Raw genomic sequence first — 16695 nt, forward strand, 5'->3', positions numbered from 1 at the left:
ATGTCCTTTAGCAGGAACCTGACTAAAGATTGTTCCTGGCTAGTCTGAGGGCCCCTTTGAGTCACCCCAAAGCAGAAATGAGCTTCCCATTGCAAGCACATTCTTCCCTCAGGAAGCCATAGAACAATATTCATTGGAGACTTGCACCTCCCTGCTCCCAAGCAGCCCTCCCTGTGCCAAAGTCCCTTTGTGCCAGGGTCTCCACTGGCAGGGCTAGTGCCCAAGGTCCCCCCACACTATTTCCCCTTTGCCGTGAGCCCAGTCCAGCCCAGCCCCAGCAGAAGCGAGCTCCTGGCCAGCCTCCCCACCTGCCCCCGCCCTTCTGTCCCTCTTTGGACACCTGCCTTGGGCGTGAGCCCTCCCAGGTGCCTGGCGTGGCCTGTCCCCTGCTCCTGCTCCTCCATCCAGGCAGGCACTGCTGGCCCAAGGGACTCGTCCTGCTGCTCCTACAGACACCGTCTCCGGCACCCGGTAGGAAGCTTTACACAGGCTTGGACCCAGAAACAAGGACCCTGCAGGGTGCTGTGTTGAGACCCAGAGGTCTTCAGGACTGGCTTTTCACATTTGCAGTGTACCCTCAGAAAGTTTGCAGATGACACCAATCTGGGGGCAGTAGTAGATACGCTGGAGGATAGGGCTAGGATTCAGAGAGACCTAGACAAATTGGAGGAATGGTCCAAAACGAGTCCCATGAGGCTCAGCAAGGACAAGTGCAAAGTCCTGCACTTAGGACAAAGCAATCCCATGTGGTGGTAAAGGCCAGGGCCCACTGGCTGGGCAGCAGGTCTGGAGAAAAGGACCAGGGAACAAGGAGATGGATTTGATCCAGCAGTGTCCCCTTGTTGCCAAGAAGGCTAATGCCATAGTGGAAGTATTGCCAGCAGATAGAAGAAAATGATCTTTCCCCTCTATTCTGCACTGGGGAGCCCACATCTGGACTCCTGTATGCAGTTTCCACCCCCACCCCCGCTACAGAAAGGAAGTGGACACATCCGAGAAAGTCCAGCAGAGGGCAATGAAAATGGCTCAGGGGCTGGGGGACATGACTTGTGTGGAAAGGCTGAGGGAAATAGACTTATTCAGTCCGCAGAAGACCGAGGGTGAATTTAATAGCAGCCTATAACTCCTTGCAGGGTGGTTGCAAAGAGGATGGACCTGCACTGATCTCAGTGGTGGCAGATGACAGAACAAGGAGCAATGGGCTCCAGTTGCAGCAACAGAGGATTGTTGAGGTTAGATATTTGGAAAAGCTTTCTTACTAGGAGGGTGGTGAAGCACTGGAATAGGTTGCCCTAAGATCTTGGCTATGCTGGGGCTGAGGCTGGCTCCTGTCCCAGGATGGAGCAGAGTGAGGGAGAGGGGAAAGGGGGCAGCCCTATGGATCCCGGCTGACCTGCCGACGGATAGCATCCGGTTACACTGCCCTAGGCCTCTTCTGACAGCTCAAGCCTCAACTTCCTCTGCTGCTGGGCGATGGATTCACAACCCAGCCCCACTCAAGCCACCTCTCTCCTGCTTTATGCAGAGTTGCTTGCATTTCTCGGGTGTTCAGGGCCTGCAGGATTGCACACTCAAGGGGGAAGTCAGCCTGCTTCCTCATTAGTCATCATTTCTTGATCTGACTTCTTCAGCTTGGCCACATAACCTTGCTCTGCACCGCTTGGTCTGCACTCGCCTGCCCTGCGCAGCTCAGCCGGGATGAAGGGGGCTCTCGGACCCCTCCTGCTCTCCCTCCTTCTGCTCCTCCAAGCTGGAGGTGAGTGACAAGGGGCTGCTCTTCCCCGGGTGAAACCTGGGGTGAGCTCAGGCATGGGAGAGGGGGATCTGTGGAGCAGAGACTGTCTTTGGGAGCTGTGTTTGTGCCGTGCTTTGCGGAGGGGAGCATTGGGCTAGGATGAGGGATATCAAAAAGCAGCCGGAGCTTCCAGGGAGATGCATCTTTTCTACTCGTTCTGTAGAAAATGCAAAACATGGCTTGCCTCTAAGTGCCCTTTGTACCAGACATATGAGTGGGGACAGGGATGTTTAGCATCCTGGGTCCTTTGGACCTGGTTCGTGAGCCTGGCCTGAATGAAACCAGAGGAAGGGGCCTAGCATCCGTGAGGATGCTCTAGCTGCCCCAGCCTCCATCCCGGTCTGGCTCCTCCGAGAGCCTGGCAGACTGGTGGGGCTGGGTCTCCGGCCTTGGCGATCCTGGTGGGAAGCCGGGTGGGGAGGGAGGCGGCTCCGGGCTGCCCCGACAGGAACCGGCCCCAGCTCCGCAGCGGGAACCAGCCGGGCCCAGCCCCAGGCGCAAGGAGGAGCCCGGGCCCTGCTCCGGCCTCCGCCCGCTCTGTGCGCACACGGGGCAGGGCACGGCGGACCCCGCGCACCCCCCGCCCCCCCCCGCGTCCTGTCCCTGCCCAGGCGGGGTCAGACCCGGCAGCAAGACCGGGGCTCGCACCTGTGTCCTGGCTGGGGCAGCCCCTGGGTCCTGGGCCGCCGGGATCCCGCCGTCCTCCCAGCCGCATCGCCCTGGCCCCGGCCAGCTGGGCCCGCTGGTTCCCCCAGCGGGGCAGGGGCGGCAGCGGGGGAGGCCGGGGCGGGGGCCGGGGACAAAGGCCGGGGCCGGCGGCACGACAGCCTCGGACCTGCTCCTGCCCGGCCGGGGCAGGGACCTTGCACCCGGAGCGGCAGGAGCGGCCGGGGCTGGGCAGGGCAATGCCCGTGTGCGCGGGGGTCGCCCTCAGTCCGTGTTGTTCCCCGGCAAGTGCAGCATGGTCCGGAGCCGGTGCAGACGCCGCCGCGACAGAGCTGGTCGGGACCGCGGGGGAGACGGTCACGTTTCCTCTCGAGATCCCGGCAGGGGAGACATTAGATAATGCTGCCTGGACGATTGGCACAGAGGGTCTGGCAACGGTGCTACCAGGAGACCCCCCGAGTGTCGTTGTGTCAGACAGGCGCTATAGGGGCCGCCTGCGTGTCCCCAACGCCGGCCTCGCACTGCACATCACCGACCTGAGGCCGGAGGACGCGGGGTCCTACACAGCTAGAGTCAACACGGATAAGAGCCAATTCACCCGGTTCTTCACACTGCGGGTCTACGGTGAGTGCTGGTTTGTGTTTGTTTTTCGTGTTTTTAACTCTCTCAAAGATAACTCTGACAATGTAGGGATTAAACAGTCTCTGCCACGACCTTCCGCGTCAATCTCACCCCTACGGTTCAAATGCAACAGCCTAGTTAATATTAACTGTCTGGAAGGGCACAGGGATGGAGATGGATACCGTGGCAGGGATGTGGTTTCCCCTCCCTGGAAGGGGCAGGATGAGCACTCGTCTTACTGTGCCCGGTCCGGGGGAGCAGTCTCTGCTTTCCCCACACATCAGCCAAGCGGGGGGCACTGGACAGATCCAGGCTCTGAGCGTTACAGCTGCAGCCGGAGTAAAGACATGATGTGCAGCGCCTTTGTCACCTCCGTACTCAGAACCCACGGGTGTGGATATTTCTGAACAAGGACCCCTGGATAGAGATATCAGTCACTAGGGACATCTCAACCCAGACACATCCCCACGGGGGTCTGCCACCCCAGGGGCTCCTAACAGGGACCATCCAGCATCACTTGAGTGGGGCTGATAGGCCTTTTTCTTCTCTGCTCTGTCACCTACTAAAGCGACCAAAACGCTGGCTTACATCCATAGATGCTTCTCAAGCAAATCCCGGGACGTCATTCTCCCCCTGTACTCGGCCTTAGTGAGGCCGCAGCTGAAGTACTGTGTCCAGTTTTGGGCTCCACAATTCAAAAAGGATGTGGAGAAGCTTGAGAGAGTCCAGAGAAGAGCCATGGGCATGATCAGAGGTCAGGGAAGCAGACCCTACGATGACAGGCTGAGAGCCCTGGGGCTCTTTAGCCTGGAAAAGCGCAGGCTCAGGGGTGATCTGATGGCCACCTACAAGTTTATCAGGGGTGATCACCAGTATCTAGGGGAACGTTTGTTCACCAGAGCGCCCCAAGGGATGACGAGGACGAATGGTCACAAACTACTACAAGATCATTTCAGGCTGGACATAAGGAAGAATTTATTTACTGTCCGAGCCCCCAAGGTCTGGAACAGCCTGCCGCCGGAGGTTGTTCAAGCGCCTTCATTGAACACCTTCAAGATGAAACTGGATGCTTATCTTGCTGGGATCCTATGACCCCAGCTGACGTCCTGCCCTTTGGGCGGGGGGCTGGACTCGATGATCTTCCGAGGTCCCTTCCAGCCCTAATGTCTATGAAATCTATGAAATCTATGAAACCTGGTGGACTCAGGGGCTCTGCTCTCCCAGTAGTGTCTCAGGGAGGTGCTTGGAGGAAACCAGAGTCCTGTTTTATTCTTTCCCACTGGTATTCTCCCATTTCATTTCCTCTCCCTGCAGAGCGGCTGCCCCAGCCCACGATTCACTGCAATGCCCAGAGCTGTGCAAATGGGCTCTGTAACACCACTCTGAGCTGCACCATCCCCAACGGAGGCAGCAAAGTGACCTACAGCTGGAGCACCCCACAGCCCCTCAGTATGACTGCTCAAGGATCCATTGTGGTCATCTCTCACCCAGATCTTATGATAAACGTCACGTGCACAGTGCAGAACTCCGCCAGCAGCAGCTCCACGACGGCCTCTGTCAAGGCACTTTGTGCAGGTAACATGCCCTGTGGGGAGCTCCATGCAGCTCACACCTGGGGAGAATGGGCCTCATGGTGCCGGCTGTTGGGGGGCCACAAGGCACCTGACTCCAGGCAGATGCTGCACAACTCTCCACCCTGAAACTCGACCCTGCAGATTTGCTCTGACCCTGGAAGCTACCCAGGGAGCCACATGCACCATCTCTGTGCAGGGAATACTCAGCCCTGGAGCTCCCTGCAGGGCTCCTCCTCCCTCTGGAAACTCCCCAGGGTCTGTCCCCATCCCTGCTGCCCGGCAGGGCAAACACCGCAGGGCAGCACCAGCCACTTCCCCCTGGCTCTGACCCTCTGCCTTGCTCTTCTTCCAGCAAACACGCCTGCCCAGGCCTCATCACTGTCCTACTGCCAAGGCAAGGGGCTCATCCTGTTGTTGGTGCTAGGGGTGCTGATCACCGGGACCGTGGCAGTGCACATCATGGCTGGCAAGCAGCCCAAACAGGACTGAGCAGGGCCCAGCCCACACCAGCCCTGCTCCGCCCCGGAAGAGAAGAATCGGGGAGGCTGCAGCAAGGAGGAGAAGCAGCTGGTGGGCTGCAGGGGTCTGGCTCCGAGCGTCGGAGACCAGTTCCTAAAGCATCACGGCTGCCCTGGACAAGTGCCACCCCTTCGCTGCCTCCTCCCCTGCCCAGCGGGGTCAAATGATCAAGACCCCTAGTCTACAGTACAGTAACCAGCTGGGCTCAGGGGCCCTCAGACACGGGCAACACACAACACCACTGTCCTGGGGGCAGCTGCAGCCTCGAAACAAACTTTCCTCCTCTGCACTGTCCGCCTCTGAACCCTCAGGGTCAATCCTCCCCCCACGCCCCAAGAGCCCCATGAGGTTGCACTGTGGATCCCGGGGCTTCTTCAGCCATCAGCACTGTGGGTGCCAACGTCCGTGGGAGGCAGGCTCTCCACTGGTAGGGGTAACGCCCAAGCACCCCCCCACCCCCATTTCCCTTTTGCAGCAAACCCAGCCCCATCAGGGGGGAGCTCCCAACAAACCTTGCTGCCTGTTCCCGCACTTCCCACCCCTCCTTGAAATCCTGCCTCCACTGCATCCACCCCGGTGCCCTGCCTGGCCCCTGACCTGCTGCTCTGCCCAGGCAGGGCACTGCTCTACTGCTGGGCCAAGGGGCTCGTCCTGCTGCCACCGGCCCTGGTGCCCAGGGGGAGGCTTTACACAGGCTTGGACCCAGGAGCAGAGACCCCACAGGGTGCTCTGTTGGGACCAGGAGCCTCCTGGCCTGCATTTTGAGCTTTGTGCTGAGTTTAAGCTCCGTGCTTTGTTTGAATCCACTGTAAGGAGCAGGTGGAAAAATACTGTCCCTGCCTGAAAACAAAAGGAGAACTTGGCATACTAAATTGAATAAATATAGCCTGGACAAAAGAGCAAACCTACCCCCACCTAAGAATGAAAACATCATCTCAGAATAGAGAATCCCAGTTAACGGTTACCATATTTGGCAAACACAAGCACTATTATTAATATGCATTAGGAGGAAGGCTTAAGTTGATTTTCTGTATTAAGAAATGCAAGCTAGCTGGTATGTAAATGAAGGAGAGGGCATGGATCCTTCTGCACCTAGTCCTGGGTGATCCGGTCACTGATCCAAAATCCAGAACTCAAACGAAGGAGTCGGGAACCTCTGAGTTGCGCACCGTGCCAAGGCAGGCGGGTTTCCTCCTAGCGGCGAGCAGCTCTTTCTGGGCGGGGTAGTACCCTGCCCCAGGTAATGCAGAGTTAGCCTCCCACTTTCACCTCCAGCGGGAAGATCTTGGCTACACCGGACTGCTTTGAAAAGGGAGACTCCTTCCTAGCTTGCTCCTGTGGCCCTAGGGCTGAGGGCAAGTGAAACTCAGGGTCACCCAAACCCAAAGCCTTTGGGCTTGGGCCTGCAGGTGGGATGCCCACCACAGGAGTTGGAAATATCTGAAGCCTGAGCTGGGGGAGGAGGCTGCTTGAGGGTAGGAGGGCCACATATGGTTCTTCAATGACTCATGGATTTGGAATTGATCTGGCTGATGGGACTTGGGACATGAAAAAATTTCCTGGCAGACCAGTCTCCAGCCTTGGAGCAGCCCCCTGGACAACCCGGTGGGAAGCTGCAGAGCTGGGAGCACCATTTCCCCAGCACTGGGGCAGTCCTCCTGGCTGGGCTGTCCCCCATTTCCCTGGCCACGGGTATGTGAGCAGCCCCATTATCTTCCTGCAGCAGGTGCAGCAGAGTCCCCAGCTGGCATCCAGGTGGGGTGACTGAGCTGAAAACTCAGCTCAAAGCTGGCATCCAGGTGGGAAGACTGAGCTGAAAACTTTCCAGCAATCCAGCAAGTCCTTCATCCATATCTATCAACCTCTGGATTGGGTCAGAATCCTTTTTCCTTTAACTAATCTGTCCCTGTATGGGCCCAGACTGCACCCCCATGGATTTAGCTTTCTAGGAAATCCAGTCCCTGCAAAAAAATTCATTGCCTCCCTCTCCCTGGGCAGCATTCACATTCAAGCCCTAGTGTGGCTCTGCCCGTAGCAGACCTATGTCATCTCCTGCACATAGATGCTTCCTTGAAAGCATGGATAGCGATTCTCCTGGTTGCACTGGGTTTCTATAGCTGAGATGCAGGACAGAGCTGCTTGCCCAGCTGCCTTCAGGGGAGCTGCTCCTGAGACGTACAAGGACTAAGAGGACACAGCCTCAGCATCGGTCCTGCTTCACTACCTGGCAAGCTATACAAAAATCAGCTTCAAGGATCCATTGTGATAATCTCTTACCCAGATCTTCTGATAATCGTCACACGCACGGTGAAGAACCACGCCAGCAGCAGCTCCACGACAGCCTCTGTCAAGACCCTTTGTGCAGGTAACATGCCCTGTGGGGAAGCTCCATTTAGCCTGCACCCAGGGCGAATGGGCCTCAGGGTCACAGGTTTGCCACCATGAGGCTCCTGACTCTAGATGCTGCCCCCTCTCCACCAGAAATTCCTGCCCTGCAGATTCCCCCTGACTCTACTACCCAGGGAGCCACATGCAGCATCTCTGTGCAGGGACGGGCCAGGCCTGGAGTCCCTTGCAGGGCTCCTCCTCCCCCTGTGAGCGCCCCAGGGGCTGGCCCCATCCCCACTGTACCCCAGGGCAAACACTGCAGGGCAGCACCAGCCATTTCCCCCTGCCTCTAACCTGGCTTGCTCTAGTTCCAGCGTAAACACGCTCCCAGGCTTTGTCACTGTCCTACTGCCAGGACAAGGGGCTTATCCTGCTGGTCGTGCTGAGGGCTCTGATCACCTTGACAATGGCAGTGCATATCATGGCCAGCCAGAATATGAAATGGGACTCAGTGGGGCTCAGCCCATACGAGCCTTGCTCCGCTCTGGGAAGGAAGGACTGGGGGAGGATGCAGGAGGGAGGAGAAGCAGCCGGTGGGTCTTTGGGGTCCAGTTCCAAGTGTCGCAGGCCAATCCCTGATGCAGCACCCAGCACTGTGGGCCCACGGACACCCTGGAACCAGGGGGTCCCCACCACGGCTGCCTCCTCCCCTGTGCACTGGGGCCAGCAGAACCCATGCCAGGCTCTCCACTGGCAAGGCCATTTCCCCAGGGGGCCTCTCCTGCCAGCTCTGATGTCCCACCAAGGGGTCTGCTCCAGGCTGGCCTCCGGCCCAGGGGCTGGGGTGGGAGGTGGGAGCAGGGTGTTCTCTGCCATCCCGGCCGTGGGTCCAATGGAGGGAAGCACATTGGAAGCAAGACCTCCCTATGCCAGAGCAGGAGACCTGAGGGGCTGGCAGCTCACAGGGTGACGGAGGATCAGGGGAGACTTCCTGAGACATGGGTTTGTGGGGCTCCGAGTCCCAGTGCCAGAATCCAGTCCAGTCCAGAGGATTTACACAGGCTCGGACCCAGGAGCAGGGACCCTGCAGGGTGTTGTGTTGGGACCCGTGGGCCTTCAGGCCTGGGTTTTGACTTCTGTGCTTAGCTTAAGCTGCATGCTTAGTTGAATTGTGGTTGAGACATGTAGCCAGTAAAAGGAACAGATGAAATAATACTGTCCCTACCTTAAAACTGACCAGGAAGTTGGCCAACTAAATTGAATAAATATAGCCTGAGCAAAGAGCAACAGTAAGAGCAAACCTACCTCACCTAAAAATGAAAAGATGAGCTTGGAATAGAGACTCCCAGTCAAAGGTAACCACATTTGGCAAACAGGAGCAGCTGGTATCAGGAGCAGTGCCCCAGGGGTCAGTCCTCAGGCCGGTTTTCTTCAATGTCTCCATCATTGACCTGGAGGATGGGATGCAGTGCACCCTCAGCAAGAGTGAAGATCACATCAAGCTGGGGGAGTAGTAGATACACTGGAGGATAGGGCTAGGATTCAGAGCGACCTAGACAAATTGGAGGACTGGGCCAAGAGGAGTCCCATGAGATTCAACAAGGACAAATGAAAAGTCCTGTACTTAGGACGGAGCAATCCCATGTGGCGGTACAGGACAGGGCCAACTGGATGGGCAGCACCACCTCAGAAAAGGACCTGGGGAAAAGGAGATGAATATGATTCAGCAGTGTGCTCTGGGTGCCAAGAAGTCTAACAGCTTCCTGGGCTGCATCCGTAGGAGCATTGCCAGCAGTTGGAGGGAAGTGATTCTTTCCCTCTATTCAGCACTGGGGAGCCCACAATGGGAGTCCTGTGTCCAGTTTTGGGCCCCCCACTACAGAAAGGCTGTGGACACATTGGAAAGAGCTCAGCAGAGGGCCAAGAAAATGGTTGTGGGGCTGGGGGACATGACTTGTGAGGAGAGGCTGAGGGCACTGGGCTTATTTAGTCTGCAGAAGAGAAGATGAGGGGGAATTTAATAGCAGCCTTTAACTCCTTGCAGAGGGGTTTCAAAGAGGATGAAGCTAGACTCATCTCGGTGGTGGCAGATGGCAGAACAAGAAGCAACGCGCTGCAGCTGCAGCAAGGGAGGTTTAGGTTGGATATTAGGAAAAAGCTTTCTCACTTGCAGGGTGGTGAAGCACTGAAATGTGTTACCCAGAGAGGCTGTGAAGTCTCCATCCTTGGAGGTGTTTAAGACCCAGCTAGACAAAGTCTTGGTTGGGCTAATGCAGCTGGGGCTGATCTTGCTTTGAGCAGGGGGTGGGATTAGATGCAGCCTCCTGAGGTCCCTTTCCACTCTCATTTTCTATGATCCTTTGATTGTAAGCTGTAGTTGAGGGTGGAGGCCTGTCCCTTGCACCATGGGTGGGCAGCCCTTCAAGAGTCTACAAATGCCTCCATGGTAAGGATTTTGGCTACACAGTTTATAGTGATGAGGGATTGCTGTGAGGCTCTCCCTCTAGCTTCCTCCTCCTGGCTCAGTGCAAGCGAGATGAGGGGACATCTGAACCCCAAGGCCTCCAGGCTTGGAGCTTGCATGCAGGAGCCTGCCATGGATTTGGAAGTATTGGAAGCCCCAGGGTGAAGGGCCTGGGAGGGACACGATGGGCTGGTGGCAGCACCACATAGACTGGAACCATTGAGCTCTGCTCACTTGAAATTTAGAACATAATTCAGGACATATTTGGCCTGGAAACAGAATTAACTTTAAAAAAAAAGGATTAGAAGTGAGTATAGCCTCCTTGCACAGTTTCAATCACGGTATTGCAGCCACGTATTCATGGGAAGCAGTCTCAGCCCAACTGCTCAGCACTTAGCAGACAAGTGACATGGGGCAGCACGATTGTTGGGGGTAACAAGGGGCATTTCAGGTCAGTGAGCCAGGGGACGGGGAATCCTCCTGGCAGTTTCACTAGACTGCCAACCCACAGCTTCCCCGTGCACACAGGACCCAGTTTGGATTACAGCCCTGGGATCCTGGAAACGCTGAGACGGTTCAGCTGGCCGAGCAGGATTAACTTCTTTGAGCCAGCGGGGCATGTGGGCCTGGATGGGGGGAAGTTGGATATCCCATGGCTGGTACATACCTGATCCTCACTGTATTGGCAGGCATGAGCAGTGGCACTTTGATGTAAGAGCAGCCAAAGAATCCGTGTTTGTCTCATGCATCGGGTGTGATGGGTGCACGGTCAGGCCACGACCTGTTTCCTGCCTTCGTGGCAGTGGCCGACCTGGCCCTGGGGCCGTCACACAGGTTACAACAACAGGAATAGCCTGTCCTGCACTAGCTCAGCGCAGAAAGCTCTTGGCTATGCCAGGGCTGAGGCTGGCTGCTGTCCCAGCTTGGAGCAGAGTGAGGGAGAGAGGAAAGGGTAGGCATCCCTATGGATCCTGGCTGAGCTGCCTGGGGATGGCAGTATTTACCCCCTGTTACCAGATTTGCCCGTTACTTTGAGGTGTGCTCATTTATTAGGGATACGTTTCAGGGTCTTGGTAATACTGTCAGTGTGCTGCTTGTGTTACTTGTGTTTCTATACAGAGCCGTATATCTCCCTCCTGCAAGTCCTCACCCCCAATGGAGCTATCTTGCAGGACTCTGTTTCAATGGGGCTGGGTTCTTCCAGTCACCAAATCAGTCATACACACAAACACACACAGATTAACATGCCACGCCTGACCCGGACAGGTTGATCAGCATGGAGAGTCTGACACCCTCATATGCCAAGAATCAGTTCATCAGAGCAACAACACACTGCAGTCAGACACAAGCACACCGGTGAACAGAATCCCTCTGAATCCGACTGGGTGTCCAGCTGACACCCTCATGGGCCAGCATCCAGTTCATAAGGGCACGTCTGAGTCAAACTGGGTCGATCAGCCTAGACAAGCTGATCCCTTTATGTGTTTCAAACTCAGCACGTACCAATCTTTGGCCTCTTGATGAGCAGACCCCACAGTATTTTGGGGCTTCACAGGGATCTTTAGCTTAGGTAAAAGAAGCGTTGCTGCAGAGCACGTGAGGAAGGAGAAGCAGAGAAGGCAAAAATATACCCAGTTCCTATCAGTTTGACTATAAAAGTTATTTATTGCTAAGTATATGAAATATAGAATGGTACTAATAGTAATAGACATGCAAAGGAAAAGCAAACACAAACAATTACAGTATTACCCTGGTTTCACTAAGTATTTGGGGAAACTTAGCTCAAGCTTAACTAATACAGTTCAGATTCAGAAATTTATGTCTAGAGAGAAAAGAGAGAGAGAGAGAGCTGGGATCTCATCAGTCCAAGGTACTCGGGTTGCGAAGCTGACAGGTAAAGTTCATAGCACGATCCCTGAAGGGAGACGATCTGTTCTTCCAGCGTCCCAAGAACAACAGGGGATGGTGTCAGCACACACACTGCTGCTTTTTACAGATTTTTATACCCTCAGTTCAGCTGCTTCGAAGCATTCTCAATAGTGTAAATCATTGCTTATTCGTGTGCAGTGAATCTCCAGTAAAGACTTCAGTTTCACCCCATCACTGCACTTCTCTGCCCGTTCCCGCTTTGTGCAGTCATGAAGGAACTAGGAGTAAGTGCCAGCGGGAAGGTTTGGGGGTGGGGGGTGGTTTCTATGCTGCAGGAGGCACCCCTGAGTCAGGGTTTCACTAAGCCCTGGCAGGATCAGGTCCTGAGGGTGCTGGAAGAAGGGACCCAGCATCTGGTCACACTGCCCTGGGCCTCTTCTCACAATTCCTCTGCTGTTGGATGATGGAGCCACAGCCCAGCCCCACTCAAGCCGCCTGTCCCTTGCTTTATGCAGGGTTGCTTGCACTCGTGGGGTATTCAGGGCCTGCAGGATTAAATCCTCAAGGGGGAAGTCAGCCTGGTTCCTCATTATTCATCATTTCTTGATCTGCCTTCTTCTGCCTGGCCACATAACCTTGCTCTCCACCGCCTCCACCACCTGGTCTGCACTCACCTGCCCTGCACAGCTCAGCTGGGATGGTCCGGGCTGCCCTTCTTAGGCAGCTTGTGCAGCGGAGCTGCGGTTGCTCCCAACCCAGGGACAAACCGTCTGTAATATCCTACAAGGCCAAGGAAGGCTCTGACTAGCTTCTTGGTTTGTGGAGGTGGCCACTCTTTGATGGCCTCGATCTTGTCTCACAAGGGAGCAATATGACCTCCACCCACACAATGACCCAAGTAGACTACCTCAGATACTGCCCACTGGCACTTTTTGGCTTTCACAGTAAGACCAGCTTGCTTGATCTTACCTAACACGGCGGTCAGGTGAATCAGGTGTGACTCGAAATTAGACTGAAGATGGTGATGTCATCGATGTAAGCCATGGCAAACTCCTCACATCCTTGCAGCAGATTATTAATCAGTCTTTGGTAAGAGGCAGGAGCGTTGCGCAAACCGAAAGGTAAAACTGTGAACTCATATAGCCCTATAGGTGTGGTAAAGGCAGACTTGGCTATGGCATCCGGGTCCAGTGCCATCTGCCAAAATCCTTTAGACAGATCGAGAGTAGAGGTAACCTTGGCTGGGCCCAGGTGATCCTGCAAAGTGTCCATCCTGGGCATAGGGTACGCATCAGGGGTGGTAATGGCATTAAGCTTCCAGCAGTCCACACAGAACCGGATGGTCCCAGTCCCCATACATGACTGGCCCCTCTGGGTCATCTGGTGTTTCCTCAATGGAGGGAACCCAGAATACCATCTCCTTTCTGTCATAGTAGGGTTTAAGCATGTTCACATGAACTGTCTTAGGCTTTCTGTCCCTAATAGCCACTACGTAGGTCACATCATTCAGTCTGTCCAGGATAGCATGAGGGCCTTCCCAAGTGGCTTGCAGATTGTCTGTTTTTAGTGGCAGGAAAACCATCACATTATCACCCCGCTCAAAGGTACGGAAGCGGGCCTTTTCATCATACCAGGACCTTTGCTTCTCCTGGGCCTGTCCCAGGGAGTCCCGTGCCACCTTCATCATGTCAGTCAGTTTCTGACGGAAGTCAAGCACATACTCCACCACGGAGGTCTTTGTGGAAGGGATCTTCCCTTCCCACTCCTCTCTCACCAAATCGAGAGGACCTCAAACTCACCTCCCAAACATCAGCTCGATGGGCGAGAACCCAGTGGACTCCTGGGGCACCTCCCAGTAGGCAAAAAGCAGATGCGGCAGTTTCTCATCCCAGTCATTGGGGTTGGAGTCCATATAGGCCTTCAGCATCCCTTTCAAGGTCCCGTTGAACCTTTCCAGCAGCCCATTTGTCTGAGGGTGGTAGGCTGTGGTCTTAAGGTGTTGCACCCCACAGCAGTCCCACAGGCACTTCATCACCTCCGCCAGGAAGTTCCCACCCCGGTCCGTCAGGATCTCGGAGGGAAAACCCAGCTGGCAGAAGACCTTGATGAGGGCGTCAGCAACTATGGCTGCCTCAAGGGAGGTCAAGGCAACTGCCTCCAGGTACCGCGTTGCGAAATCCACTAGAGTCAGTATGTATTTCTTTCCTCTACGAGTCCTATGCTTCAGCGGTCCCGCAATGTCCACTGCCACCCGGTGGAAGGGTTGGTCGATGATCGGGAGGGGCTGCAGGGGAGCCCTTCTCCTGTCCCCACTTTTGCCCGTCCGCTGGCATGTCTCACAAGATTTGCAGTAGTCCGTCACATTCTGGGCAATTCTGGACCAAAAACAGTTCACCTGCAACTGCTGGCGTGTCCGTTCCCTGCCCATGTGACCAGCACACAGTAAATCATGAGCTATGGAGAGCAATTGCTGTCTGTATTTCCAGGGTACTATGAGCTGGCGCTGGGGCTCCCAGATCTTGGCATGGTTCCTCGGTACCCACAACCGATAGAGAAGCCCCTTATCCCAGACCACCTGTTCCCTTTTGTCCGGAGTGAACTCAGTCTCTCGCTCCTGAGCCATCTGCCAGAGTCCCTCCAAGCTGGGGTCCTCCCGAACCTCCCTCTTGAACTCCTCCTGCCCAGCTAGGCAATCAGCAGGGAGTGCAGGTGCTCCTGCAGGGAGTGCACACTCACCCTCAGGGACTTCCTGGGTCTCCTCCCTGCTAGTCTCACCTCCCTCTGCCACTGACGGAATACACCCCTCCCCGGGACTGTCATTTAACCCACCCTGGGGGTCGCTAGTTCCCTCCAGGACAAGGGTGCAATCGCCGTCTGCAGGGGTCCCTTTCCCTGTGGCCAATGGTGTGCCTGTCTCCTGGGGATTTCCTAACCCCCCCTCTTTAGCCTTCCTGCTCTGCAGACGAGTCGCCGCATGAACAGTGCAGGGCTTTGGCTCTTGGGTCTGTTCCCACCTCCGGAGCTGGGATTCCTGCCCCATAAGATCCCGTCCCACCAGGATGCGGACCGGAGCCCCTTCCAGTACCCCCATTTCCAGGTACGTTGCACAGTCGTTCCACACGACAGGGGCACAGGCTACCGGTACCGTCAGAGGTGGGGGCCCCACCCCATGAATAGTGAGGGTCTTCCCCGGGATTATGTCTGCAGGCGAGACCAGGTTGGAATTAATTAGTGTCACACTGGACCCCGAGTCCAGTTCCCCCACAAGGGTCCTCTCCACCGTGATCATGGTCCGGTGGGGGGCCATCACCTCCTCCGAGTTTGTGATCCTGTAGCAACAGACACTCCCCTCAGAGGGGCTCTGGCCCTCCCCCTCACTGCTCACGGTCGTTGCACGCCTGACGGGCCTGGGTCTAGTGCTTAGCTTTGGGCAGGTGGGCTTGATGTGGCCCGGCTCCCCGCAGTTATAGCACCCCTTCTTCTCCGAATTGGGTGGTTTGTCCGAATCTGGGGCCGCCTTGTGCTCTGCAGGAGGTGGCCCTCTTTCCCCTTCTTGACCTGGGCCTCCCTTCCCCCGTCTTTGGGACCCTTTTTTGTTCCCTCCCAGAGTAGGGAGGCTTCTCACGATTTAGCAACAGTCAGTCTGCAATTTCAGCGGCCTCTTGAGCATTTTTGGGGTCCCTGTCCCTGACCAGGGTCTTAACCTCCCTCGGACACCAAAACTAGAATTGTTCCAGCACCATGAGCTGGCGTGCCTTTTCTAAAGTGTCAACCTTAACTTCGGCTAACCATTTAATATATGTGTCCTCCAACAGGGCCACATAATCAGTCAATGACTTCCCGGGTTGTGGGCGCGTATTCCGGAATTTTTTCCGAAAATAGTCCGGTCCTAACTTGAACCTTTTAGACACAGCCGCTTTAAAGGCATTACAGTCATCAGCTGCATCTGAGGGCAGACTGTTCAGGACCACCGCCATGTCGCCTTCCACCAGAGCAGACAAGTACATCATGAGCTTTTCCTCCGGCACCTTATACTGCTGGGCTTGTCTTTCGAAGTTGCATAGGAACACTGCAGGATCGTCTCCGTCTCGGTAGCAAGCAAAGGCTGAGACGTCCAGTTTGGGGTGTTCCCCGGATGCTTGCGGAGGGTTCGCGTTTCCCCCATTGCTCTGCAGACGGAGCTGAGCCTCCAGCTTTTTCTCCTCCAGCTCCAGCTTTTTTGCCTCCAGCTGGGCTTCCATCTCCATCCTTTTCCCTTCTAGCTGTCGTTGTTCCCTTTCACGCTGGGCCTCCAGCTCCAGCTTTTTTGCCTCCAGCTCCAGCCTCTTCTCCTCCAGCTGTCATTGTTCCTTCTTGCACTGGGCCTCCCGCTCCAGCCTTTTTAACTCCATCCTTTTCAGCTCCAGCTCATGGAGCCTCTGCCGCTCCCCCTCAGAGGGTGATCTCTCAGCGGCCTCCGGACTTGACGAGCGGGAGTGTGTTTCTGGGTCGGACTCAGGAGTCGTAGAGCGTGAAGCTGACGCTTGTTCTGACTCGCTGGCGCACAAGAGTTTAACCAGCTCTTCCTTCTTTAGCCCTTTCTTCATGTGAAGGCCTCTCTCTTTTGCCAGTTCTTTCAGTTCAGGCACGGTCATCCGGACATACTCGTCCTCCATCCTGACTGTCTACCCTATCCAGTCGACCCGATGCCAAATAAGAAATTGTTTGCTCAAGGGATTTCAGTGACTCCATTCCTTTCCCCAAATTATGCCTCAAACATAGCGGGGTATTTGGATCCCACCGCTACCACCACATGTGATGGGCCAGTAGGGGGCGCTTCTGCCTTGAGCCGCCCGCTTCACTGCACCCGACCACCTTCC

At 55.7% G+C, this 16695-nt stretch overlaps 1 protein-coding gene across 1 annotated transcript; it reads left to right on the forward strand.

The window, feature by feature from the left end:
* Positions 1–1493: 1493 nt before the first annotated feature.
* Positions 1494–9514, forward strand: LOC132245515 (SLAM family member 9-like). Its single transcript, XM_059718044.1, has 4 exons — positions 1494–1756; positions 2756–3085; positions 4397–4657; positions 5009–9514. Exons 1-4 carry the CDS (start codon positions 1699–1701, stop codon positions 5143–5145), a joined length of 786 nt encoding a protein of 261 aa, XP_059574027.1. The 5' UTR covers positions 1494–1698; the 3' UTR covers positions 5146–9514.
* Positions 9515–16695: the final 7181 nt, after the last annotated feature.

This window comes from Alligator mississippiensis, chromosome 15 (genome assembly GCF_030867095.1).
Source record: "Alligator mississippiensis isolate rAllMis1 chromosome 15, rAllMis1, whole genome shotgun sequence".
NCBI classification, from domain to species: Eukaryota; Metazoa; Chordata; order Crocodylia; family Alligatoridae; genus Alligator; species Alligator mississippiensis.

Bases quoted from the DNA above. Each gene is read 5' to 3' on its own strand.
- LOC132245515 (XM_059718044.1), top strand. From the start codon at position 1,699: ATGAAGGGGGCTCTCGGACCCCTCCTGCTCTCCCTCCTTCTGCTCCTC. The intron at 1,757-2,755 runs GTGAGTGACAAG...CGGCAAGTGCAG, and splicing joins TCTGCTCCTCCAAGCTGGAG to CATGGTCCGGAGCCGGTGCA. The intron at 4,658-5,008 runs GTAACATGCCCT...CTCTTCTTCCAG, and splicing joins TGTCAAGGCACTTTGTGCAG to CAAACACGCCTGCCCAGGCC.